General features: G+C 45.0%; 1 protein-coding gene across 3 annotated transcripts in view; it reads left to right on the top strand.

Moving 5' to 3' along the window:
- Positions 1 to 13,241, top strand: part of magi3a (membrane associated guanylate kinase, WW and PDZ domain containing 3a) — a 315,880-nt gene that overhangs the window by 257,979 nt on the left and 44,660 nt on the right. For all 3 annotated transcript variants that reach the window (XM_014146803.2, XM_045696258.1, XM_014146804.2), the window contains exons 5-8: positions 835 to 1,012; positions 3,857 to 3,936; positions 5,435 to 5,492; positions 7,256 to 7,362. In XM_014146803.2, coding sequence (XP_014002278.2) covers positions 835 to 1,012; positions 3,857 to 3,936; positions 5,435 to 5,492; positions 7,256 to 7,362 — 423 coding nt within the window. The remainder of the gene's footprint in view (positions 1 to 834; positions 1,013 to 3,856; positions 3,937 to 5,434; positions 5,493 to 7,255; positions 7,363 to 13,241) is intronic.

Below are 13,241 nucleotides of genomic sequence, written 5' to 3'. Positions count from 1 at the left end.
ATGTAAAGAAAATCACTCGATTTTCATGTCAAGCACTTTACTCTCCTTCTGACAGTTCTTCCTCTTTTATGGATAGTTTTCTTTCTCCTTTCAGATCAAAAGTCAACTCTGAATACAGTAATGAGCTAGGTCAGAGGCATGCAAATTCAAACCTGCAGATAAGAGCACACACACACGCACACAAAACACACACACACACACACACACACACACACACACACAAAACACACACACTCACTGGGCAAGGTTTAGTGATGCTAATAGGGTCTGGGTTCTTAGCTCGGGGCTGGGTAAGGCTGAAGTGTGGTGTTGGTCAGCTCTGCCCTTGTTGCCGTTGAGCCTCTCGCTCTACAGAACATCACTGCTGACATGCAAATCCTGTGGCACACTTGCTGCACTTCCGTCTCTCTCTCTCTCTCTCTCTCTCTCTCTCTCTCTCTCTCTCTCTCTCTCTCTCTCTCTCTCTCTGTCCCCTCCCTTTCTCTACTCCCCTCTCTCTCCCTCCTGTTCTTTGCTGTGTGTAACAGTCTAAAGCCTACAGTCAGTCTGTCCAGGGAAGCCGCAGAGAGAGATGCATGGAGCTCACAGGGCTCACCACCCAGCCTCCACACGCTCACCACCCAGCCTCCACACACTCACCACCCAGCCTCCACACGCTCACCACCCAGCCTCCACACGCTCGCCACCCAGCCTCCACACGCTCGCCACCCAGCCTCCACACTCTCACCATGCAGCCTCCACATGCTCACCATGCAGTCTCCACATGCTCACCACCCTTCTCCTTCCCCCTGTCCCTCCCCCTGTCTTTCTCTCCCTCTGGTGATATGGCCACAGAGCACAAGGACAAGGCTGGACAGGAGTGGAGGAAGGCTGTGCCCAGCTATAACCAGTCCAGTAGTGGGGCCGTGGACTTCCGGACCTGGAGCACCTTACCACGTGACGAGAGCCAGGAACCGCTGCCCAAGACCTGGGAGATGGCCTACACAGAGACGGGCATGGTTTACTTCATAGAGTAAGTGTTGGTCTTATGGTTCTCTACTCCAGTACAGTGCCAGCGTGGTGTTGGTGATGCTAGAAGTGGCGAGAGGTAGTTTTGAAAGAGAGCATGGTGATTTGTTTGTTCAGAGAATAGTTTGTTCCACTCTAAAGTCTGTGTTACTTTTTTCCCTCACTGTAACAGTATATTTGATCCCCTGCTGATTTTGTACGTTTGCCCACTGACAAAGAAATGATCAGTCTATAATTTTAATGGTAGGTTTATTCGAACAGTGAGAGACAGAATAACAACAACAAAATCCAGAAAAACGCATGTCAAAAATGTTATAAATTGATTTGCATTTTAATGAGGGAAACAAGTATTTGACCCCCTCTCAATTAGAAAGATTTCTGGCTCCCAGGTGTCTTTTATACAGGTAACGAGCTGAGATTAGGAGCACACTCTTAAAGGGAGTGCTCCTAATCTCAGCTTGTTACCTGTATAAAAGACACCTGTCCACAGGAGCAATCAATCAATCAGATTCCAAACTCTCCACCATGGCCAAGACCAAAGAGCTCTCCAAGGATGTCAGGGACAAGATTGTAGACCTACACAAGGCTGGAATGGGCTACAAGACCATCGCCAAGCAGCTTGGTGAGAAGGTGACAACAGTTGGTGCGATTATTCGCAAATGGCTGAAACACAAAAGAACTGTCAATCTCCCTCGGCCTGGGGCTCCATGCAAGATCTCACCTCATGGAGTTGCAATGATCATGAGAACGGTGAGGAATCAGCCCAGAACTACACGGGAGGATCTTGTCAATGATCTCAAGGGAGCTGGGACCATAGTCACCAAGAAAACAATTGGTAACACACTACGCCGTGAAGGACTGAAATCCTGCAGCGCCCACAAGGTCCCCCTGCTCAAGAAAGCACATATACATGCCGTCTGAAGTTTGCCAATGAACATCTGAATGATTCAGAGGACAACTGGGTGAAAGTGCTGTGGTCAGATGAGACCAACGTGGAGCTCTTTGGCATCAACTCAACTCGCCGTGTTTGGAGGAGGAGGAATGCTGCCTATGACCCCAAGAACACCATCCCCACTGTCAAACATGGAGGTGGAAACATTATGCTTTGGCGGTGTTTTTCTGCTAAGGGGACAGGACAACTTTACCGCATAAAAGGGACGATGGACGGGGCCATGTACCGTCAAATCTTGGGTGAGAACCTCCTTCCCTCAGCCAGGGCATTGAAAATGGGTCGTGGATGGGTATTCCAGCATGACAATGACCCAAAACACACGGCCAAGGCAACAAAGGAGTGGCTCAAGAAGAAGCACATTAAGGTCTGGAGTGGCCTAGCCAGTCTGTGGAGGGAGCTGAAGGTTCGAGTTGCCAAACGTCAGCCTCGAAACCTTAATGACTTGGAGAAGATCTGCAAAGAGGAGTGGGACAAAATCCCTCCTGAGATGTGTGCCAACCTGGTGGCCAACTACAAGAAACGTCTGACCTCTGTGATTGCGACAAGGGTTTTGCCACCAAGTACTAAGTCATGTTTTGCAGAGGGGTCAAATACTTATTTTCCTCATTAAAATGAAAATCATTTTATAACATTTTTGACATGCGTATTTCTGGATTTGTTGTTATTCTGTCTCTCACTGTTCAAATAAACCTACCATTAAAATTATAGACTGATAATTTCTTTGTCAGTGGGCAAACGTACAAAATCAGCAGGGGATCAAATACTTTTTCCCCTCACTGTACATACAGTATCCTACTTGTTTCTCTGCGGCTCAGACGTACAGTAGCAGTACAGTACTTGGAGAAGTTAACAATAGTATTATTGTTATTATAATTATGAAATAGGATTTGTGAAATTATTCATTATTTTAACCCATCTGGCATCTAGAATACAGGTGTATTGTTTTCCTGTGTTTGATGTGATGGTACTTGGCTTGGGCTTAAAGCGCTGGGCCTCTCCCTCTCCCTCCATCGCTTACCAGTCAGTCTGTTTGTGTGGCTCACACAGCCTACAGAAGTCAGGGCCAGGTGCTGTAGCCTGCCTAAAATCAATAGTCCATTCTAGCTTCACAGAAACAATTCGGCAAATGAAATGCTCCCAGAGGCCTGCTCTCACTGCTCTCTGTGTTCGGCTCTACTTTTCCCTCCTTTCCCCTCTTCTTTCCTCTATCCCTCCTTCCATTTCTCCATCAAAGGACCTATCTGCCTCTATTCGGGTTCTGACTACCTCTCCATACCTCCATCTGTCCCTACCTCCATCTGTCCCTACCTCCATCTGTCCCTACCTCCATCTGTCCCTACCTCCCTCCCTCCATCCCTCCCTCCCTACCTCCCTCCCTCCCTCCCTCCGTGTCTCCCTACCTCCATCTCTCCCTCCATCTCTCCCTACCTCCCTCCCTCCATCTATCCCTACCTCCCTCCCTCCCTCCGTCTCTCCCTCCCTCCATCTCTCCCTACCTCCATCCCTCCCTCCGTCTCTCCCTCCCTCCATCTCTCCCTACCTCCATCCCTCCCTCCGTCTCTCCCTCCCTCCATCTCTCCCTACCTCCATCCCTCCCTCCCTCCGTCTCTCCCTCCCTCCATCTCTCCCTACCTCCGTCTCTCCCTCAAAGGCACCTGCTCCTTTTGTTCTTTCCCTGAAAGAGCCACTGGATTCCAAAATAATTACATAACTTTGTGTTTTTGAAGGGCCCTTTATTTTGATTTGTTTGGGGGTTGGCCGAATGGTTAGGGAGCGCGAGGGGACAGTGGTTTCCAAACACTGGCTGGTGAATAGCTAGCTATACTTCACCTAGTTGTTGTGGTGTTGTGATGCTTTTTGTTCACCTTCTAAAGTTGTGCCTTTCTGTCTCCACAGTCACAACACCAAGACCACTACCTGGCTGGACCCCAGGCTAGCCAAGAAGGCCAAGCCCCCGGAGAGGTGTGAGGATGGAGGTGAGAATCACACACACACACACACACACACACACACACACACACACACACACACACACACACACACACACACACACACACACACACACACACATTCTCATATACAGACGGTGTAGTAGCACTAAACTTTCTTACTTTTCTACTCTCTCTCACTCACACACACATTAGTGTCCACAGTCTGAATACACCACATTAAACATACTGTAATTATGAGTGGAGACCCCCTATGCCACTGAAGTTTGTGACCTATGGTATAGACAAACACACATACGCACAGACAGTAAACCACTAAGCAGGACCCAGCCTGCCCCTGTCCCTAATGGCTTGAGGGAGACCTGCGGAGAGCTCATCAGTGCTGTATCTCTGAAAAGGCAATTCCACCATCCCCTCTTGCGTGAAGCACTCTTTTCCCCTGCATGTGTTCGTCACAGGACAGCACACACTCCAGATTCCACTCACACACCGCTGGGAAAAGACAAGCCATATTTTTTTTCAGCATGGGCATAACAACTACACATTTCCTTGCTTCCATTTCCTTGCTTCCAACTGCACATTCTCTATCTCTCTCACTCTCTCCTTTCTCTCTCTCTCTCTCTCTCTCTCTCTCTCTCTCTCTCTCTCTCTCTCTCTCGCTCTCTCTCAATTCAAGGGCTTTATTGGCATGGAAAACACATGTTAACATTGCCAAAGCAAGTGAAGTAGATAATAAACAAAAGTGAAATAAACAATCAAAATGAACAGTGAACATGACGCTCACAGAGGTTCCTAAAGAATAAAGACATTTAAAATGTCATATTATGTCTATATACAGTGTTGTAACAATGTTCAAATAGTTAAAGTACAAAAGGGAAAATAAATAAACATAAATATGGGTTGTATTTACAATGGTGTTTGTTCTTCACTGGCTGCCCTTTTCTTGTGGCAACAGGTCACAAATCTTGCTGCTGTGATGGCACACTGTGGTATTTCACCCAGTAGATATGGGAGTTTATCAAAATTGGGTTTGTCTTCGAATTCTTTGTGGATCTGTGTAATCTGAGGGAAATATGTGTCTCTAATATGGTCATACATTTGGCAGGAGGTTCGGAAGTGCAGCTCAGTTTCCACCTCATTTTGTGGGCAGTGTGCACATAGCCTGTCTTCTCTTGAGAGCCAGGTCTGCCTACGGTGGCCTTTCTCAATAGCAAGGCTATGCTCACTAAGTCTGTACATAGTCAAAGCTTTCCATAAGTTTTGGTCAGTCACAGTGGCCAGGTATTCTGCCACTCTCTCTGTCTCTGTGTCTCGCTTTGTCTTTCACTCCCTCCCTCTCCCCCTCTCCCCTCTCTTTCTCTCTGTCTCTCTCTCTCTCTTTCTCTCTTTCTTCTCGCTCTTCTCCCTCTCCCCCCTTCCATTTACAGCGGTGTGTCTCATTGCATGTGTAGATGATGTACCAGTTGTTCCAGAGCTTTAGCAGCACAATGATTTGCATCTGCTTCTGTCTGTCTCTTGCCTGCAGAACTTCCATATGGCTGGGAAAAGATTGAGGACCCGCAGTATGGAATCTACTACGTGGAGTATGTACACCTCTCCTGATAGTTGTGGTGATACAGGAAGTAATGGCATGGTTATTATTTGATAATAACAAGTGTTTGTTTCATTCGCTGGGATGAGCTGGGATTTCTGTACACCAAGTTGAAGTCATTAAGATATGCTGGAAAGGCAGACCTGCCCTTGTGAGGCTGTCAGTCAGTGTGCTTTTCAAATGGAGCCTGTAGTAGCAGTTGAGTTGATGGACTAAGGACAGCTGGCCTTCCTAAACAGCATTCCTGAGCTCTGCAGGGGTGCCACTGCCTGGTTCAGGGGGCACTGGGGGTCCAGAGAATGAGTGATGCTCACCGCCTCGCCTCACTGAGAAATGCACACTGGCACACAGTTCAGCCAGCATGGCCTCCCATGGGAGTAGCGAAGGGAGTATTCTGAGGAGGAGAGGAAACGAGGATCACCGGGACAACCAGGGCTTTTTTCCCTCCCTGTCTTTTTGTTTTGAATGAATACAGTAAAACACAATGGATCATTATGTTCTAACTAAAGTAGAGAACTAGCCATGGCAATCAGAAGAACATAGAGGACTGAACACACTCAGTCACGGAGGAGCGCTTCTGTTCCTTGATTGGATAGTGAGGATAACTCTCAGCATGACTCATGCCCAACAAGAGCACAAACAGTACTTTTCTTCGAAACACACACACACACACTGGCACACACACAAATTGACACACGTATAGGACCGCAGGAAGATATTTTGGGTTGGGGTGCTGTCAACAGGGAGTGTATTTTTCTCCGTTCTGCTGAAGTTTTAATTTTTGATTTATCAGGGGCACACACACACACACACACACACACACACACACACACACACACACACACACATACGCTGGCAATTGGCACACACAGCACACACACTGTCACACATACACACACTCCGCATGCATGTGATTCAACGAGCAGCGCAGGAGTGGCATCCCTTCCAAAAAAAACTGAGTAACTACTGGCGCTGAGCTACAACTGTTAAAGCACAGGCGCATTATGCAGATCAGCTGCTTCCCTTGCTTTACATTCAACCTGGGGGCTCATCTCACAAATGGCTGGCCTGGGAATGTACAGCTCTACAGCTAGCAGGGAACAGGAGGCACACAGGCTGCTTTACTGATCCTAGATCAATCAGATGTGGCCGTTGTGGGCAGGATATATATCTTGGGTATAGGGTTATTCCACTGATCTTAGGTCAGTGGTTATACATGTCAACAGTACTGCAGTGTCATTTTCTTTGTGGTTTACAGATGACAAAGTGCTGTGTTGGTGTGTCTCTGATTTGAATAGGATCACTGTGATGTAATATAAGCTTGGTACCAGAGGTTTGCAATGACTGGATAGTGCTCTGGGATGTCACTAGACTGTACTGTGTAAGGGTACTGGGAAACAGACAAAACTGTTTTGAGTTTTGGTCACGAAACAAACCATTGAAGAAAACGGCTCCAGAGAGATGAGCGATTACTTGGCTTTTGTGTTGCTGCCAAATGAAGAGATCCAGATAACTGTGTGTCATAGCTGTAGGAGGAGAAGGAAAATATTGAAATAAGGCTGTGAAAACATATAAGCCTCACTATCTTTTGGTCGGTTTCACCTTCTCTAAGATTTATGAAGTGTGTATTAGTCCTCGCTTGAGCTTTTATTTCTTTGTGTTTTTTATACAGTATGTACAGTAGCACTCAGTGCATGTGTGTGCTGTATACTGATGTCTCCAGTGAGTGTTCTGTCTTTTGTCTCTGTGTTGCAGCCATATCAACCAGAAGACCCAGTTTGAGAACCCAGTCCTAGAAGCCAAGAGGAAACTGAGTCTGGACACCCCCTCCCCTGGCATGCAGGGGGTTAACATACCCTCAGGTAACACCTCTCTGCTAGCCCTGGGTCACCATAGATTCAAATGAAAACTGCTCATTGTCATGGTCACTAACTAGTATACCACTTATTATGAAGCCGTATGTTTAATTAATTGGACATATTAAATGAATTGGGTGTTTAATTGGGCATGCATTCTGTATGCTAGTGTCTATTTGAACAGAGCCTAAAGCCAGAATGTCAGAATTGTTCCTAATCAGATCCCCTTAGCTTAGAGATGATGTCAGTGTAGACGCCAAATACACTACATGCCACGTGGACCACTTGTCGTTGTAGTGTCTACTGTCTAAAGATAATCATGACAGTTGCAGTCAGTGAGCGTAGTACCAAGTGGTCTGTCCCCGTCACTCATCACTTCAAACACTTCACACTGTCGAGGGAGAGATCCAAAGAGCAAGAGAGTCATGAGAGAGACAAAGAGAGTGAGAGAAAGAGAGAGTCATGAGACAGAGAAGAGAGAGTGCTAGAGTCATGAGAGAGACAGAGAAGAGAGAGTGGTGGATGGTAGAAAGTTTTCTTAGTCATGGTAGTTTGGTGTCAATGGATTGACGGATCAATTAGAATGTAGTAGTTGTAAATGACATAATGATTGACTCATCCTCTCAGGACCACTTCCTCTAAGTAATGTCACCGAGACATTCTGTACTCTAACCACACTTGCTTGTGCTTCTTGTGATTGTGCTTCTAGCTCCGATAGTGCAGTAATATCTAACAAGTAATATCTAACAAATTACACAACATATACCCAATACACACAAATCTAAGTAGGAATTAATTAATACTATATACATATGGATGAACAATGTCAGAGCGGAACGGACTAAGATACAGTAGAATAGTATAGAATGCAGTATATACATATGAGATGTTTAATGCAAGATAAGTAAACAGTATTAAGTGAATGACATACCATAGAATATTATAGAAAACAGTATATACAGTTGAAGTCGGGAGTTTACATACACCTTAGCCAAAAAACATTTAAACTCAGTTATTCACAATTCCTGACATTTAATCCTAGTAACAATTACCCGTCTTAGGTCAGTAAGGATCACCACTTTAATTTAAGAATGTGAAATGTCAGAATAATAGAATAATAATTTATTTCATATTTTATTTATTTCATCACATTCCCAGTAGGTCAGAAGTTTACATACACTCAATTAGTATTTGGTAGCATTGCCTTTACATTGTTTATCTTGGGTCAAATGTTTCAGGTAGCCTTCCACAAGCTTCCCACAATAAGTTGGGTGAATTTTGGCCCATTCCTCCTGACAGAGCTGGTGTAACTGAGTCAGGTTTTGTAGGCCCCCTTGCTCGCACACGCTTTTTCAGTTCTGCCCACAAATTTTCTATAGGATTGAGGTCAGGGCTTTGTGATGGCCACTCCAATACCTTGACTTTGTTGTCCTTAAGCCATTTTGCCACAACTTTGAAAGTATGCTTGGGGTCATTGTCCATTTGGAAGACCCATTTGCGACCAAGCTTTAACTTCCTGACTGATGTCTTGAGATGTTGCTTCAATATATCCACATAATTTTCTTACCTCATGATGCCATCTATTTTGTGAGGTGCACCAGTCCCTCCTGCAGCAAAGCACCCCCACAACATGATGCTGCCACCACCATCCCAAACGTGAATCACGGGGTTCTTCGGCTTGCAAGCCTCCCCCTTTTTCCTCCAAACATAACGATGGTCATTATGGCCAAACAGTTCTATTTTTGTTTCATCAGACCAGAGGACATTTCTCCAAAAAGTACGATCTTTGTCCCCATGTGCAGTTGCAAACCATAGTCTGGCTTTTTTATGGCGATTTTGGAGCAGTGGCTTCTTCCTTGGTGAGCAGCCTTTCAGGTTATGTCAATATAGGACTCGTTTTACTGTGGATAAGATACTTTTGTACCTGTTTCATCCAGCATCTTCACAAGGTCCTTTGCTATTGTTCTGGGATTGATTTGCCCTTTTTGCACCAAAGTACGTTCATCTCTAGGAGACAGAATGGATCTCCTTCCTGAGTGGTATGACGGCTGCATGGTCCCATGGTGTTTATACTTGCGTACTATTGTTTGTACAGATGAACGTGGTACCTTCAGGCATTTGTAAATTGCTCCCAAGGATGAACCAGACTTGTGGAGGTCTACAATTTTTTTCCGAGGTCTTGGCTGATTTCTGTTGATTTTCCCATGATGTCAAGCAAAGAGGCACCGAGTTTGAAGGTAGGCCTTGAAATACATCCACAGGTACACCTCCAATTGACTCAAATGATGTCAATTAGCCTATCAGAAGCTTTTAAAGCCATGACATCATTCTCTGGAATTTTCCAAGCTGTTTAAAGGCACAGTCAACTTAGTGTATGTAAACTTCTGACCCACTGTAATTGTGATACAAATAATCTGTCTGTAAACAATTGTTGTGTCATGCACAAAGTAGATGTCCTAACTGACTTGCCAAAACTGTAGTTTGTTAACAAGAAATTTGTGGAGTGGTTGAAAAACAAGTTTTAATGACTCCAACCTAAGTGTATGTAAACTTCCGACTTAAACTGTATGAAATGAGTAATGCCAGATATGTAAACATTATTATAATGACTAGTGTTCCATTCCTTAAAGTGGCCAGTGATTTCTAGTCTATGCCTATAGGCAGCAGCATCTAATGTGCTAGTGATGGCTGTTTAACAGTCTGATGGCCTTGAGATAGAAGCTGTTTTTCAGTCTCTTGGTCCCAGCTTTGATGCACCTGTACTGACCTCGCCTTCTGGATGAATTGGGGTGAACAGACAGTGGCTTGGATGGTTGATGTCCTTGATGATCTTTTTGGCCTTCCTGTAACATCGGGTGATGTAGGTGTACTGGCGGGCGGGTAGTTTGCCCCCGGGGATGCGTTGGGCAAACCGCACCACCCTCTAGAGAGCCTTCCCATTGCGGGCAGTGCAGTTGCAGTACCAAGCGGTGATACAGCCCGACAGGATGCTTTCAATTGTGCATCTGTAAAAGTTTGTGAGGGTTTTAGGTGACAAGACACATTTATTTACCCTCCTGAGGTTGAAGAGGCTCTGTTGTGCCTTCTTCACCATTCTGTCTGTGTGGGTGGTCCATTTCATTTTGTCAGTGATGTGTACAGCAATGAACTTAAAGCTTTCCACCTTCTCCAATGCGGTCCCGTCGATGTAGATAGGGGGGTGCACCCTCTGCTGTTTCCTGAAGTCCACGATCATCTCCTTTGTTTTGTTGACGTTGAGTGAGAGGTTGTTTTCCAGGCACCACAATCCCAAAACCCTCACGTCCCCCCTGTAAGCTGCCTAGGGCTGTCTTGTTTTGAGTGAGCGTGGTTTTCAAGGTTTTCAGTGAGTCTCTTATGTTCATTAAGTCTGTAAGGATATTGATCAATCAATCAAAGAAATGTATTTATAATGCCCTTTTTACATCAGCAGTTTTCACAAGTCCTCTTCTGGCTGTGTTGGGTGGAGATTATAAGAGTATTCATAGATTGAGACCAGCTCGTTCTTCAAGATGTTCAACCATTCATAGATGACCAGCAGAGTCCAATAATAATCACAGTGATTGTAGAGGGTGCAACAGGTCAGCACCTCAGGTGTAAATTGAGGGAGGGAGATGACCAGGTGGACTGGGACAGCCAGGGGTCGTCAGGCCAGGTAGTCCTGAGGCATGGCCTCCAGCTGTTTGTTTAGAAATTCTATGGGCAATAAAGAAGCCTGTGTCTTGTGACTGTAGCGTACGTGTAGGTATGTACGGCAAGACCAAATCGGAGAGATGGGTAGGAGCAAGTCCATGTAATGTTTTGTAGTTTAACAGTAAAATCATGAAATCAGCCCTAGCCTTGACAGGAAGCTAGTGTAGAGGCTAGAGTAATATTATCTGGAGTAATATGATAAACATTTTGGGCTCTAGTCAAGAATTTAGCAGCCGTATTTAGCACTAACTGAAGTTTATTTAGTGCCTTATCCAGGTAGCCGGAGAGCAGAGCATTGCAGAAATCTAATCTTGAAGTGCCAAAATCAGGGATTATCTTTTCTGCATCATTTTTGGACAAAACGGTTCTGATTTATGCAATGTTACGAAGATGGAAAAAAACTGCTCTTGAAATATTTGTTATACTTTCGTCAAAAGACAAATCAGGGTCCAGAGTAATGCCGAGGTCCAGTTTTGTTTGACTACTGTACAACCATTGAGATTCATTGTCAGATCCGACAGCAGAACTATTTGTTTCTTGGGTCGTAGAACGAGCATCTCTGTTTTATATAGTTTAAAAGAAAAAAATATGCCTGCATCCACTTTCTCATGTCTGAATCACAGGCTTCCAGGGTTGGACATTTTGGGGCTTCATCATGTTTCATCTACGTGTAGACCAATAAGGGTTTACAATCTCTCCAAAAGAATGTGGTGATCGATGGTGTCGAAAACAGCACTAAGGTCTAGGAGCACGAGGACAGATGCAGAGGCTTGGTCTGACGCCATTAACACGTCATTTACCACATTCTCGAGTGCGGTCTCAGTACTATGATGGGGTCTTAAACCAGGCTGGAGCGTTTTGTATACATTATTTGTTTTCAGGAAGGCAGCGAGTTACTGAGCAAGAGCTTTTTATAAAATGTTTGAGCTGAATGGGAGACTCGATATAGGCCGATAGTTTTTTTTATATTTTCTGGGTCAAGGTTTGGCAGTTTCAAGAGAGGCTTTATTACTGCCACTTTTAGTGAGTTTGGTACACATCCGGTGGATAGGGAGGCGTTTACTATGTTCAACATAGGAGGGCCAAGCACAGGAAGCAGCTCTTTCAGTAGTTTAGTTGGAATAGGGTCCAGAAGACAGCTGGAAGGTTTAGAGGCCATGACTGTTTTTGTGAATGTGTAGAGAGATACAGGATAAAAAAACGTGAGCGTCTTCATTGAGCTGAGGTCCTGGCAGTTATGTGCAGACTCAGGACAACTGAGTTTTGGAGAAATACGCATATTCAAAGAGGAGTCCATAATTTTTCTAATGATCATGATATTTTTGCAGAAAAAGTTCATGAAACTCGTCACTGCTGAAGTGAAGGCCATCTTCACTTGGGGAATCCTGCTTTTTGAGGTGTCACTACAGACCCAGTTTCGATCCAAGGCTGTGTCACCACCGGCTGTGACCGGGAGTCTCATAGGGCGGCGACAATTGGCAGAACGTCGTCCTGGTTAGGAGAGGGTTTGGCCGGGGGGGCTTTACTTGGCTCATTGCGCTCTCCCGAGCCCATTGGGGAGTTGCAGAGATGAGACAAGATCAGAATTGGATCGCAATTGGATATCGCGGAATTGGGGAGACAAAGGAGGTAAAATACAAAAACAAATACAAAAATCTCAAAAAAGTTATTGAGTAGACTATTTGCTATCAAAAATGTTAACAACACTTCCGCTTTTGCGGGATGCACAGGGGGATATGGTCACTAGTGTAACCAGGAGGAGAGGCCTTATTTAGCATAGTAAATTCATCACACTTAAGCCATGTTTCAGTCAGGCCAATCACATCAAGTTAATTTGACTATGACTGCCTTGGGAGTGAGGGATCTAACATTAAGTAGTCCCATTTTGAGATGTGAGGTGTTATCACAATCTATTTCATTAATGACACACATGGAGGTCTTTATTCCAGTGAGATTGCTTAGGCAAACATCACCATATTTAGTTTTGCCCGACCTAGATCGAGTCACAGACACGGTCTCAATGGGAATAACTGAGCTGACTACACTGACTGTGCTAGGGGCAGACTAACAGCCTGCTGCCTGGCCTGCACCTTATCTCATTTTGGAGCTAGAGGAGTTAAATCCCTTTCTATGTTGCTAGATAAAATGAGAGCACCCCTCCAACTAGGATGAAG

The sequence above is a fragment of the Salmo salar genome, chromosome ssa15, assembly GCF_905237065.1.
Source record: "Salmo salar chromosome ssa15, Ssal_v3.1, whole genome shotgun sequence".
NCBI classification, from domain to species: Eukaryota; Metazoa; Chordata; class Actinopteri; order Salmoniformes; family Salmonidae; genus Salmo; species Salmo salar.
This window is presented reverse-complemented; position numbering and strand designations above follow the sequence as displayed.